The sequence below is a fragment of the Canis lupus genome, chromosome 3, assembly GCF_048164855.1.
Source record: "Canis lupus baileyi chromosome 3, mCanLup2.hap1, whole genome shotgun sequence".
NCBI classification, from domain to species: Eukaryota; Metazoa; Chordata; class Mammalia; order Carnivora; family Canidae; genus Canis; species Canis lupus.
The window spans coordinates 23,311,500-23,325,956 of record NC_132840.1 but is presented as its reverse complement, the minus strand read 5'-3'; the positions used below and the strand labels follow the sequence as shown (position 1 = coordinate 23,325,956).

Here is a 14,457-nt window from a genome sequence, read left to right as displayed (position 1 = left end):
TTTTTTATTTTTCCTTTCTGTTCTTAAACTTTGGACCATCCTACATAGAGAAATGTTGCTGTGGCTCGTTCCCTTGGTCTCCTGGTAACACACTTCCCAGTTCTCCTCTTGCCTCTCTGTCTGCTCGTATCCTATGAAATCCCTGCCCCTGAGATGCTGGTGCTGTCTGCACTCCTCTCTGGCATCTACTCCCACTTTGAGTGTCTTCTCTTCATCTGTTGATGACTTTCATATCTGAGAATTCAGCTGAGACCCTTGCCTGGGACCCAAAATCCCTGTGAATATTTCCACTGAGGTGGCCTGCTGGTGCTTCTGCCCATGTGCCCAGAGTGGACCCATCACTTCTATGGCCGCCCTTGAAATGAGTCTCCAGTAATGTGGTTGGTGCCAGCCTTCAGGCATTTGGAGCCACGCCTGCAGGTCCACACGAGCAGGCTCAGCCTCACAGCCCTGGTAGCTGTGGCTCTGCGGGGCCGTCCCAGATTCTTCTTCCCCTCACTGAGGCCACCATCCTGGATCAGGCCTCTGTCCCCCTGCTGTCTGTGGATTCTTCTGTACAGTCCATCCCTAAGCAGGGACCTACCTGCAGCTGGACCACAGTAGCCTTTACTTAGGAAGCTTGTCACGGTGCTCATGGCTACAGCTGCTGTCATAGCACTGATCAGCCCCAGGTCCACCCTGACAGTGTGTGTGCACCTCATTGATGTCACAGTCCCGTGAAGTGGGAACCTGTATTCCTCTTTTTCAGGGGTTCAGTGACTGCCCATGGTTACCAAGCTGAAAAGTGTCACATTTCAAACTGAGCCCATCTGAAAGCAGAGCCCATGGGCTTACCTTGACTTGCTTGGAGGAAGCCTGCTGTGGGGTTTGTGGGATTTGTGGGCCAGCCTCATCTATGCCCTCCCCTCCTTGTGACTTGTCCTCATGTCCCTACTCTGGTCTCTCATAATTCTGAGTTCCTGGCTCCAGCTGAGAGCATACTTGTTAGACACCGTGTGCTGTCCTGCCTGGGCCTCGATCCTCACATCCCTCTGCCCAGATGGGCTTTACGCTTTGAAGTTGAGCTCACATGTCACAGCTCTGTGAACTTTGTAAATTTTGTGTCACTTATGGTTAGTCTGTAACTTATGGTTATATTGGTACATACCAATGCTGAATAAAATGCTTGCCTCAATATATAAATAAATGAGAATCCTTGGGCTCTTAGATTCTAGTGCTGTATCATTAACCATTCAAATGGAATGTGTATATGTTCATTTCCTGTTTTTGCTACTTGAGAAATACCTTTTATCAGCTTTATGTTTTCTAGATCATGCCATGTACTACTCTTGTTTCTATTTCTATTTTTGTAGAACTAACAAATTAATGCAAGGTAGCTAGATGCTAAAAAAAAAAAAAATCAAAGAAAAACAAATTAGGGAATTCTTAAATATAATATGTTCTATCCTAGAAAGTTGTCAGAGAGGAAGGTCAGGTTAATCATTGTAGTTGTGAATGCTCAGATTTTAACAACAGCTGAAGAACTGCTTCTAAAAATGATCCCCACTAATGCGAACGACCAAGAGAAAGGGAGAAAGTGAGTCAATATTTGAGGAACGTTATTATTCAGCTGAGACTTTTAAGATACACTTTTTCAATTTGTAAGTGAAAGCTAGATTTCAGTAATAAAAATTTAAGCAGGAAACATCTTAAATGTTATTCTGCTTCGGTTTCTTGAAGTAGGAAGCATTGAGTTCTATTGTACAGGACTCGGGAAAAGGAAGTGTTCATGCCAGAGGATGATCTTGCGTCCTTTCCCAAAGTCATAAATGATACCTTCCTGACTGCGATGGCTTGTAGCATAGTTCTGCTAAGTTTTGAAGCAGTCTCCTATGTGGGGCACATAGAAATTAAACTATTTGACTGGAGAGACGTCGAAATCAAGTAAAAGTTCTGAGGCAGAAAAGTACCAACTACCTGGTTTTTTCCCAGAAGAGTTTAGAAGAGAAAGGGAAGAAGTTTCAAAGGAGTGACTCATTTGTGGAACACACTAAGCTGTTTTCTACAGGTGTCTGATATATAAGTATGACATGACAGTCCACTCTTGTGAGTCACTTGAAGATGCATGGCAGTGAAGATGACTTTAGAGTGTGGCAGTTTTAACTGGGAGCTCCCAGGACTTGATGGTGAGAATGTGTTCATGGTCCTGGGTTTGTTGCTGCTGGCTGAGAGGCCTTTGGGTTCAGCTCAGTCCTAAACTGTCTGTGACTTTTTGCTAGCCCCTCCCCGCTTCGGATGTCCAGTCCTGCTTCAGGATGTTTGGAACCCCTGCCTGTACTGCTAGAGCAATGCCTTCCACAGGAATTCCTTCCTGCCTTTTCCAATTACATTCGTGTATTGGCTTTTGAAATTAGGTATGGATCCAATTATAAAAGTGATAGTTCAGTGCAATTAGATGTTTTATTGAAGGCCATGTGGTCTGACTTGCAGGACTGGAGGCAGATTCCTCATGTGCATCTTGAATGAGAAAACGAAAGTTACAATTTTAAAAGGATAACACATCCCACTTTGCTTTCTCAGCTCAGCATGAGTGAGCAGGCTGGCTTAGACTCAGGTGCCCATTTCTCCCCACATAGGAGCCCTCCCTACCCGGTCTACCTTCTAACTACCCCTCTGGCTGTGGCCTTTTTGTCTTGGAGTCTTTGTGGGCAGTGCAAATCCCATCCCTTCATGGTGGATTGATTTCTAGCCCCTCAGACTTAGCTGTGTTTGTTTACACTCTTCAGAAAATTGTGAGGCTTCTATATACCAGATAACTGCCTGCAGGTCTGACTGGGGTGGTATATGGGACAGGGGTCACTGTATGAACCAGGAGAGAAGTGGATCATAAATAGAAGTTCGTGTGCATATAGGAACGAATACTCTTTAAAATCATGAAACTACATTATGGAAATTTGGGGGAAAGTGCTCATAATTCCACCAGCAAGCACAATGATCCTTGTCAGTCTTGATAACTTTTCATCTTTCTTTCCTATTCTTAACAACTAGGGGCAGCCCCGGTGGCTCAGCAGTTTAGCGCCGCCTTCAGCCCAGGGCATGATCCTGGAGACCTGGGATGGAGTCCCATGTCGGGCTCCCTGCATGGAGCCTGTTTCTCCCTCTGCCTGTGTCTCTGCCTCTCTCTCTCTCTCTGTGTCTCTCACGAATGAATAAATAAATAAATAAATTAATTAATTAATTTTAAAAAACCCAACTATACAGTTTGTAATTTTTTAGTTAATATTACAAGCTGTTTTCATGTTTTTGTTTTTCTAATCATGGTCTTTAACCTAAGTTCCAAAATCAAGAACATGTTTCACCATCGTTGAAGCCTAATTAAAGGTCCCACAGGGCAGCCCCGGTGGCACAGCGGTTTAGCGCCGCCTGCAGCCTGGGTTGTGATCCTGGAGACCCGGGATCGAGTCCCACGTCCGGCTTCCTGTATGGGGCCCATTTCTCCCTCTGCCTGTGTCTCTACCTCTGTGTGTGTGTGTATCTCTACGCATAAATAAACAAAATCTTAAAAAAAAAAAAAAGGTCCCACAGCCCCACTCCATGTCAGCCACTGTTGCCCCCACACCCACTTCAGAGGGCCCCCTGTGACCACAGGTGCTCCACAGGGACAGTACCACTACAGGCAAAGTAGCAGAGTTGTCCCTAGGTGCTGGTGCCCAAGCTGTCCACGCTGCCCACAGGTGGGGTGGTGGCATCGTTTGCTCCTAGACAGGCATCTCAGACTGCAGCCCTAGACTTCTAGATGCCTGTTACTTGCAAACAGCTGGATAATGTTCGTCTGCTTTTCATATTCTCCTGTCCAAGGATGAGTCACTTCCGTTATCAGTCCAGATGGGGTTTTCTCTCTTTACTTTTTTTTGTAAATTCTAGTATTACTCAGTCCTGGAACATTTAGGTGCACGTTGCTGTTCTGTGGCCAGGGAAAATGCTGACTACATTTTTCTGTGTTCATTGACTTCGTATGTTCTATTGTTTAAGAAAGGGGAAGATGTCATTGTGGGTCAGTTTTAAAAAATACTGATTGGGAAAACATAAAAGCTATTTGTTTGCTGACAGTTTGACAGAGGAAGCCAGGCAGGAACAGCAAGCGGCTTCACTTAGTGAAAATAGAGAGGTGTGCAGCCTCAAAATGTGGTGTGTCCTTTGTTTCGCCAGAAAGGAAACACTTGACTGTTTTGTTTTGATTTGTTTTTAGTAATTCCTTCCTGTAAGATGCTATTTTAAGCTTAAAATACTTCAAATCAAATAAGTTCTCGTATCTCTCAAGATGCACATCGACCGTGATGCCACTTTGCAAAATTAGGGAGGCCTAGGAGAAAACAGTTTAACCAGTGAAGGGTCTTTTCTGCCACAGTCAATGACCTCTGAGAGTGTGAGGACCCATTTGTCATATTTGCCGCTCTGTTCCCAGTGCCTAGAATTTGACCTTGCGCCCAGCAGGAATCTGATAGGACGTGTTGGTGGGTGAACAATTGTTGGTTTTACAAGGATCACACATTTTTTCTGCACAGATCCAGATAGTAAATATTTTTGGCTTTGGGAGGCATAGGGTTTCTGGCAAGACGACTGGGCTCTGCTGCCTTGGGGTGGAAAGCAGCCATCGATGATATGTAAACAAATGGCATGGCTGAGTGCCAACAAAGCCATGTACACAAACAGGCGGAGGGCAGCCTCTAGTTTGCCAGGCCCTCTTAGGATTGTACTGTCCAGTAGAACTCTGTGATGAGCGAGTGTTCTGTGTCTGCTGTACAGCATGACAGCTACTAGCCACATCTGGCTGTTGAGCACTTAGAATGAGATTAGTGCAACCAAAGAATTGGATTTTTAATTCTGTTTGGTTGTAATTAATACAAATTTAAGTAGTCACATGTGGTTAGTGGCTACAGTGTTGGGTGTTGCAGGGTTAGAAGCTTCCCCGAAGCATGTTGCACAGAGCGATTTGTTGTTCTCTGGAGGTCTGTACACAGTAGGGGAAGAAAGTTCTGTGGCTCAAAAAACTGAGGAATTGTTAATAAGAACATATTTGTTCATTTCAGGACTGCTTAGAGCCTTTAATGTGCTAATGTACACAGACAGCCTACCAGAGTCTTAGTTTTTTTTTTTTTTTTCCTGAGCTGTTTGACCGTGAAGCTTTCTGCAGGTGCCCTTGAACACCTTAGGGCACTGGCGTTCTTGGAGAAGACCTTGGGAGGCTCCTGTGTGGCAGGCCAGAACGCTGGGCATCCGCAGGGCTTGGAGCTTAATAGTTTCTGAGGTTATGTTAAGTGCTTCCTACTGGACAGTTAGGTTTTCAGGGTCTGGAAGTCCCCGTAGTCCATGGCCAAGGGCTGTCTGGGACAGTGAATGCTAGCATGGAGGAGGACGTGTGTAATACGCACGTATTAAATAAAGCTCCTTGTTGGTCGTGGACTTTCTTAGCCACAAAGAGGAGTTACTAGACTGCTGGTGTCTGCAAACAGCACAGATGCTTCAGAAATCAGTTATGTTAGTGCTTGGGAAACATTCACATTTGAATCAGAAATAGAACGCGCACACCTCAGTGTGGCCTGGGAACTGCATCATGTTTGTAAGTGGCTATTTTATCTTTGACATAATGTTTGCTCAGATATTCGGATTTTCAAACTCAAGTTTGAGTGCATAAGAACTTCATTGTGCCCTTTTAGTTTTGAGGCACAGAGAAGGTACCCATGTCAGGAGGAGGGCGGAGCGAGCCTGCTGCATGCAGAGGCCTCTGGCGGAGCTTTGTCTCCTCTGGCTATGCTGCTGTGGCCTCTGACAGCCCGTCATGTCCTTCAGAGGCGGTGCTGGAAGGCTTTGGTGCTGCTTCCATTACCTGCCATGAGCGCCACCACTGGCTGGCCGCTGGTGTCTGGCACCGTCACAGCCAAGAATGTGGAGCACTAGTTTCTCAGGAGCCAGAATAGATCCGGCCCGCTCTGCAATAATAACCGGGTCTGTGCCCTCATGCATCCACATCACTCCTGTTCTCTTTCCAAGTGCCGTTTCTTCCTCTTCTAGGATTTGTTTTTATGTTTGGCCTATTCTGTTCTACTTTTGCATTCGCCTCCACTCCTGAGTGTGACAGATTTCTGCGTTCCTCTCCGGCCCCTCTTCCCAGGCGAGCACATTGCAAAAGAGTCAGCCGCGCCAGCGTCGAAAGCTTTGTTTTGAAAATTGCTAAAATATCAAATGCTAACTAATATGTACTTCAAGGTTTTATTTCATTTTTATAATTTTGTTTGTTGTTGTTGTTGTTTTTTGCTTTTACAGTGAGTGTTGAAAAGATAGACCTGAAGGGATTATCACACAAAAAAAATGAAAGACATGTTGAATGTTCCTTTGAGGTAAGATGCCAAGTTTTTTCTCCCTTTTCTCCTCTGTGGGGTAGGAAGGAAACATTTGCCTTGAGTAGATACTGAGATTGATCTAAATGGAAGATGGGCCATGGGCCGGCCACCTCCAGCCTATGTGCCAACTGTTGTCTAGACTGGCGTGCTCAGCTGCGGCTGGTTGGTCACCAGAGTTGGCTGAAGCGAAGATGTGTGCTGCGCAGTAAGATTGGAGGCCTCAGAGTGTCCCAGCGGCTGTGTTCCATGAGGTCCTTGGGGGCCTAGGTGACCCCTAGTTGACCACTTTGATATCCTTGGGGTGCGGCTCTCAGCCTCATGGTCCAGGGTGGCAGCCAGGGCCCTAGTCCTCACGTTTTCATTCCAGGTAGCAAGACACAGGATGAAGACAAGAGAAAAGTTTACTTTTCTCTCTCTCTCTTTTTTTTTTTTTTACTTTTCTCTTTTTTTTAAGGAACATTCTGAAAGCAGCCGCTAGATACTTCCACATATGTTTTGCTGGCCAAAATTTGGTTTCTTGGCCCCACTTGGCTTCGGAGGAGGCTGGGGAATGTATTCTGGCTGGCCATGTCTCCAGGGTCTTGTTACTTGCTCATTATGTTGTGTGAGGTTCTCCTTTGACCATGTGCCTGAACACTGATTGACAAGGAAAATCTGCTTCCTGCATTACTAGGGAGTATTCTCAGGAATAGAAGCCTCTGGTTTGTATCTAGTATGTATGCTGTGATGCTCTGTGTGGTTCACTAAGTTTTCAAAGTGTAGCTGCATCCAGAGACTTAAATAGTTTTATCACTAAAAGGATGAAATCTTCATTTGATTCAGGAGGTGTACAGCATTGTGAGAATCCCTCAATAAGCTATGCATGTGTCTTCAGAACATACAGGAAAGACTCACCTAAAGTTTTCAGGCTCTTTAAACTTGGAACCAGCACCCAGGTCTCAGTTACTGGAGAACCTTGGAGTCACAAAATCTTCAGGGCCTCATAAGGGTGGGAGCCTAGCAGGTCCCTGGAATCCTGAGCGTGTTGTTTCCCCCTCCAGCATGCTCTTTCTCGTGGCTGGACCTCCCCTCAGGCTCATCTGCCTCCACTGGGCTGAGCCATCCTCAGGTGGTGGGCCCCACTCACTGTCTGGTTGTGCTGAGCCTTGATCCACCCTTATCTGCTGGCTTGTACAGTGTGAGATATGGTGACTCTGGCCAGTGTGACTGCTTGCAGCTTCTCTCTGAAGAAATGAGCTTTAGCAAAATAGATATGTGGCCTCTCGGAGGAGATGGGAGTTATGGTCAGGAGTCAGGAGGTAACTGGCTGGTGACAACAGGGACACGGTGTCCAGGGTCCTCTGCAAGCAAGCCACACAACTCCAGAAGGGTCCTGGAGCTCTGAGCTTGCGGCCCTAGACTCCAAAGTGTCACTTGGTGTTGACAGTGTCACACGGGTGAGGTATGTAGTTGAAGACATTTGTACCCCAGTGGGTGAGCTGAAGGTTTTAACAGTTAAAGCAAAAGCTTCACTTATCTGCGGATCTTACTTTTCCTGAAGTGATAAGTGACAAAAATATTCTTGTGTTTAGGAAATTGAGAATCCATCTCTCACCTGGAAGTCCAAAGTAGTTTTTTCCTTTTGGAGTACTAACTTCTTTTTTAAGATTTTATTTATTTATTTGAGAGAATGGGTGAGTAGAGGGAGGGACAGAGGGAGAGAGAGATCGAATCTCATGTGGACTCAGCACGGAGCCCAATCCCTGAGATCTCAACCTGAGCCAAAATCAAGAGTCAGATGCTTAACCGACTGAGCCATCCGGGTGACCCTTGGGGTACTAACTTGATAATGGCCTGAGGGAACCACAGCCCAAACTGTGTGTTGAATGGTTACTCGAGGCATAAAGGAAAGATATGATCAACGTTAAAAAGAAATCTTAGGGATCCCTGGGTGGCGCAGCGGTTTGGCGCCTGCCTTTGGCCCAGGGCGCGATCCTGGAGACCCGGGATCGAATCCCACGTCGGCTCCCGGTGTATGGAGCCTGCTTCTCCCTCTGCCTGTGTCTCTGCCTTTCTCTCTCTCTCTGTGTGACTATCATAAAAAAAAAAAAAAAAAAAAAAAGAAATCTTACTTTGTTACTGCAAAACACTCTGTTCATTTGCGCCGCTTAAACTGCATGCTTGTTTTATGCGGGGCTTCCATAGGTTGCCGCTGATGGCTGTCCTTCCTGTGTCAGGTTGGGGACTTCTGTCACCGAGGAAAGGAAGCGGCCTCAAGGCCATGTGCCTGAGGGCAGGTGAGCACAAGGGCTCCAGCTAGCTGCTACCAGCGCCACACTCCAGTGACAGAACTGAGGGTGGGCAGCCTGAGGATAGCGAGCCCACCTAAACTTACCCATCTTCTGGCATCTGAGGAGACTCCTCTCAAAAATAAGCCCCAGTAGGATTTTTCTGCCTTAGAAATCAACAAACTAGCCCTAAAATGTGTGTGGAAAGAACAGAGTAGTCAAAATAATTATGAGAAGAAGGAAGTTGGAAGCTGCGCGCAGCCTGTCTTGGAGACTCGCTGTTAACCTATGGGGGACGCTGGTCTGTGGGATTGCCGTGAGCATGGGGCACCTTTCAGCAGGCCAGCAGAGAGTCTAGAGATCGACTTGCAGGTAGACAGCCAATTGACAGGCGGGCAGTTCAATGAAGAAAGGATGGTCTTTTCAACAAATGGCTCCAGAACCTTTGACCAAACCTCACCTCTCATAGTTAGTTAACTCAAAACTGATCATAGTCCTAGGGGACCCTGCCTGGGTGGCTCAGCGGTTGAGCTTCTGCCTTCGGCCCAGGGCGTGATCCTGGAGTCCTGGGATCGAGTCCTGCATTGGGCTCCCTGCATGGAGCCTGCTTCTCCCCTCTGCCTGTGTCTCTGCCTTTCTCTCTCAGTCTTTGTCTCTCATGAATAAATAAATACAATCTTTAAAAAAAAAAAAAACTGATCATAGTCCTAAACGTACAACCTAAAACGACAAAAGTGCTTGAAGAAAGCATATGAGACTGTGTGGCTAGGCAAAGATTTCTTGGCTACACCACAAAGAACATGATCTTTAAAAGAAAAAGTGAGTATGTGAGACGTAATCAGAGGGTTGAACTTCTCCTCGAAAGTACCCTGAGGAGATGGGAGGACAGGATGCAGATTAGGAAATGCATATTTGATAAACAGTTTTCATTCAAAATATACAAAGAACTCTCAACACTCAGCAATAAAAAAAAAACCATTAAGAAGCGAGCCCAAGATTTGAAACACTTTAGCAGAGAAAAGAGTTAAGAGGGCCAATATCCCATGTGAGCAGATGTTTGGCCTCACTAGTCATTAGGAGAATGGCAGGTAGAGCCACAGGGAAGTGGTGCTGTGTGGCCGCAGGATGGCCGCACCTGGAGACCCTGAGCAGGCCAGCTGCTGGCAAGGGTGCGCGCACATGGGGTGTGTATGCTCAGCGCTACAGCCTCTTTGCAAGGCCGTCTGGCAGTTTTACAAAAGCTTAAACTTTTCTCTAAAGTATGACCCATCAGTTCTCTCCCACGTATTAATCCATGGGAAATGAAAACATTTGTTCACACAAATATTTACGTGAACGCTCAAAATTTATGTAAGAAATATATGGCTTATATGTACCACAACCTCTAAATGTCTGTCCAGAGGAGAATGGAGAGACACACATGGTACCGTAAACACCGTGGAACACCGGCCAGAGTGGAAAGGACTGAACTGTTCTCATACTAGCATGTGGAGAAAATTCAAGTCCTTGAGTTTAGAAAAAAAACGTAGAAAAAAAAAAAACCTCTGCCAAAGAGTAGATACGATACAAGCCTGTTTACATGAAATTGTAAGAAATGCCAACTGTCTACAGTGACAGAAGCCACAGAGTGGCTTCTTGGGGAGAGGAGGAAGAAACTCTTGGGGGTGGTATAGTATCCTGAACATGCACATATGCCCAGACTTCTCACATCATGCCCTTTATATAGGCGCAGCTTACCGCCCATTACAACTCAGTAAAGCTTTAAAAAAAAAAAAAGAAAAGGAAAGTCACCTGAGGATTAAACCTCCCCTTTTGTCCACAGAACTCTAAATAATGAAGCTTAAATTAATTGCCCTTTAAGTAAGGGGTCTTTTTTATGTGGAAGTTAACAGCTACCCATCAGGGACCAGAGCCGTCAAACTGCTTCCTGGGATTTGATGGGACGGCCATGCTGGCCACAGAGAAGGCTCTCCTGCCAGCCTCCCTGGCTCCGGAGGATCTGTGGACTCTGCCCACTGTTTCCTCAGTCCTGTTTGTCTCTAGCTTCACTCTTTGTGGATCGGTATTTTCCAGGATACAAATGAAAGGCTTCTTTTATAGGAAGGCCTATGTAGCTGGATTGAGATGCTTTCAGTATGTAAACATGTACTGCAAATAGGAGCCTGCACTTCCTGTTCTTTTCCATGGGGCTGATCATGTTTTTGCTGGAGTCATGGCTGCTCCTCACTGGCTACCGAGGGGATCAGATTGGTGTGCAGGAAGCAAGCGACTGCAAATGTAACATCAGCATGTAACTACATACACACGAAGTGTCTGGATTTTACTTGTTTTTCCAGACTCACCATTGAGAAACTGCAATAACTAAAACTTTTTTTTAACAAAAAGATTTTTTTTTTTTTTTTTGTTAAAAGTGAAGGATAGAGAAAACAGCAGAAGATGACCCGAACCCTTGAAGCACCCCCTAGACTGTAGAATTTTAGTGGCTTAGAAAAAGCTGTGGTTCTTTCTTAACCCAGGTATTACATTTACTTTAGTGCTAAATCTTTTCCTTGAAAGTTTTATTTTTACATTTCAAGATAATCTGAACTGCTTTGAATATGTTATTGCTGTTAGCAAGGAGGAGTCTTGACAACTTTTTTTTTTTTTTTAGTTTTTTTCATAAGTGATTTGTGCAGACTTTAGAGCCCAGTAATTCTGTGAACATGCCAGGAGCAGTGGGGAACGGTTTGTTTTGACGTCTGTCTCAGTGGTTCTGTGGCATTAGTGCAACAGCATGACGGGTGCTGATCCAGGAGCCACATGGGGCATGCTGAGGGCTTTCCCTAGGGTAGTCTCTTTTTGTTTGCTGGTGTGTTTTTACTCAGGGAAAGTGCTTCGAAATGATTTCACCCTGAAAGTCCCCCCCCCCCATTGTGCTCAGACATGCCCAGCATTGTTTGTTCCATCTCAGAGCTGTGGTTCTGCGCCCACGTGGACCTGATGGCCCTCGATGGGCCAAGCTCTCCCCGTTTATTCCCGCGTGCCCGGGGCCCCCTCCCTCCTTGCAAGCGCTACCTCCTGTTCTTATGTCCTTCTCTGTCTGATAACTTCTTAGAAAGGGCACCCGGGAGGTGTCTGGAAATGCCCCCCCCCACCCCCCAACATGTGACTGAGAACACAGGTGGAGGCTGGGCATCACTCTTTCTCAGGAATCAGAGAGCGCTGCTAACTTACCACCTCCTGATCCTGAGCTCCGGCATTTTTTAAGGTTTTTCCTCAGTCCTGGGTGTCTGCACACCCCTCACCCGTGCTTGGCTGTGGGTCTATTTTCATCATTGTGCTGGGACTTGGTGGGCCTTTTTAAACTGAAAGCACACGTCTGTAATTTGAGGGCCTCGTCCTAATTCCTCCCTTTTAGTGTCCTCTGCTCTGTTTTTCTCTATTTCCTTGCTTTGGAACTCCTGCTGTCTGCCTGTTGGACCTCATGACTGGTCCTTTGTTTTATTTTTTTCTGTTTCCTTTCCCTTTGGTATTTTGATCTAAACTTTATGGAGGACTGCTTCATCTCCCCTCTTCATCAGTGGGATTTTTCACTCCTGTCCTGTTTTTAATTTTAAAGAATGCTTGTTCTCTGATGATTCTTTTTTCATGGCGTCCTGTTCTTGGCTATGCTTTTCTTCTCTTAGATCACGGAGAATATTAATGATAGTTTTTAGTTTTTTAATACCGTTTTCTTTTCCATACGTGGTCTGTGTTTCCACCTGGCTGCCTTGAGCTCTTGAAGGCTCCATGCTAGATGTTCTGGTGCTGGGCCGCCCACTCACATCTGCGGCGTAGCACGAGCCATGGGCCAGGCCTCTGGCTCACTGCTCCATGCGCTCCATCCAGAGTGCTGTGTGTGACTCAAGGACATTGGGGATGGAGCTGAGATGTAGTGTGATGTAGTCCTAAGTATCTGGTTTGTGCATGTTTTGCTTTTGGCATAAGCTTAGGGTATTTTATGGTCTGTCTTGGGCTGCATAGCTCTTTGCTATGCAAAGTGATACAGGTCCAAGTGACATCATAATTTATTTGGCAACTCTTTTCCTGGTGGTACGTAAGATGATGGGGTAGCTTCAGTTGGTGCCACCTCAGATTTGACGGAATGTGTGTGTAACATGTGGCATGCCATGAGGCTGTTCTGTGTCCATGCCCCTCTTCTGGTGCAGGGACATGGCCTGGCTGGTGAGACCTAGGGTGATTGTGAAGCCTGCATCAGCTACAGAGCATGGGGGTGCTCAGGTCAGCCCAGAAGTGAGCCCTTAGTTCTGCCTGCCTTAGACTGAGGTATCAGCTTCGTTTAGAAGTAAAAGTGTCAAACAGCTCAGGAGCTGACAGCCTACAGTAGTAATTGTGCCTGTTTAAAGCACATCATTGTTGGGGAAACAGATTGTCTGTTTCAACATAACATGATTTGTCTGTGCTGCACTTGTTGCTTGGGCGTTGGATTTCATTTTTTGTGGGGTTGAAGAGCATTCATGCCATGTGAATGTGGACAGAAAGAGAAGGACTCCAGCTGGAATCAGGTTCTTATTCCTGCTGTATGCGTCATAAGGAAAAGAGAAATCCTCCACCATGTATTGTACTTTGACAAATGCAAAATGTCAGCAATGCTTTGGGTCCAACATCTAAGGACCAGAAAGTTTCTGATTTTGGCCATAGATGGTGCTGGTATTTCATTGAGTAGCAGCTTGCCTGGACTTGTGTTCAAAGCTGTTGTGAGATTTGTCTCTGACAGGCAGGTTGGGGTCCGTATCTGGTGCAGGTCCCTTTGGGCGGCAAGGCACATTCATTCAAGGAGTGCCAGCGCCTGCCATGGGTGAGGCCTGGTACCGGGAGCCCCAAGATCAGAGGGAAGGAGGAGCCCCTTTCCTCAGTTGGCTCGTATGTCCTGGTTGCTCTAGGAGACAGCCATCTTCGCGGTGGTTTCATGCTGCGGCAGCTGTGGGGACGGAGTTCGTGTGGGTTTCAGCAGAGGAGGGGACACGAGGTCCGTGTGCGACCATGGTGGGTTGCCTCTCAGAAGGTGCAGACGGGTGGCGGGAGCAGAGGGGTCTTCCCAAGCACCATGCTCCATTTGCTCCATTGCTGCAAATATAATGCTGTCTTTTTTGGTCATTTTACTTCCTGATTTGAAACCGGTAGCTTCTGGATCTGAGAGCAAAGTTCCCGCTTCACAACCTCACCTTTCTTATAGCCCTCCCACCTCGCCCCTGCTTCCCAGCCCAGCTCCTGCCCTGCTCCCGTGTCTGAGTCCTCAGTGTCCTGGTGTGATCAGGAAACACTGGAGGAGCACTGGAAAGATGAGGAAGGAGACTTCCCCCCGGAGCACCTGCTGTCCATCAAGGGGGACTGGCTGGGACACGGTGATGAAATAAGGCTGCCTGCCTGCCTGCCACCTGCAGCGAGGATACACTGGCTGTGTGCTCGGGTGTCCGGCGCCCCTGGTGCTGTGGAGCTGCTTGCAGAGAGCCCTTTCTGACTGCTTTCTCCTAAAACTGTCTGCACCCTTGCTGTTCCCCTGCTGCTGACTGCCCTACCCCCGTTGTGTCAGGTGCCCGAGGGCGGGGGCTCTTGTCTCATGTTCACCTGAGAGGAGGTCCCCTGGAGGATGGTGTGCGCTGGCACACATAAGCAATCGTGATTGTCAGTGACTGCTTACAATGTGGTGGAGCAAGCCTCAGACTCCATGCTTGAATAATTTGGGGATATTTGAATAATTGCACAAAACAGGAAGTTAAGCCTTAAAGGACCTGATTTGTGTGAACTTTTCTCTCACGAGTCAAGGGATG

At 46.7% G+C, this 14,457-nt stretch overlaps 1 protein-coding gene across 2 annotated transcripts in view; it reads left to right on the top strand.

The window, feature by feature from the left end:
• Positions 1-14,457, top strand: part of ZCCHC14 (zinc finger CCHC-type containing 14) — a 57,456-nt gene that overhangs the window by 27,301 nt on the left and 15,698 nt on the right. For both annotated transcript variants that reach the window (XM_072819526.1, XM_072819525.1), the window contains exon 3: positions 6,304-6,377. In XM_072819526.1, coding sequence (XP_072675627.1) covers positions 6,304-6,377 — 74 coding nt within the window. The remainder of the gene's footprint in view (positions 1-6,303; positions 6,378-14,457) is intronic.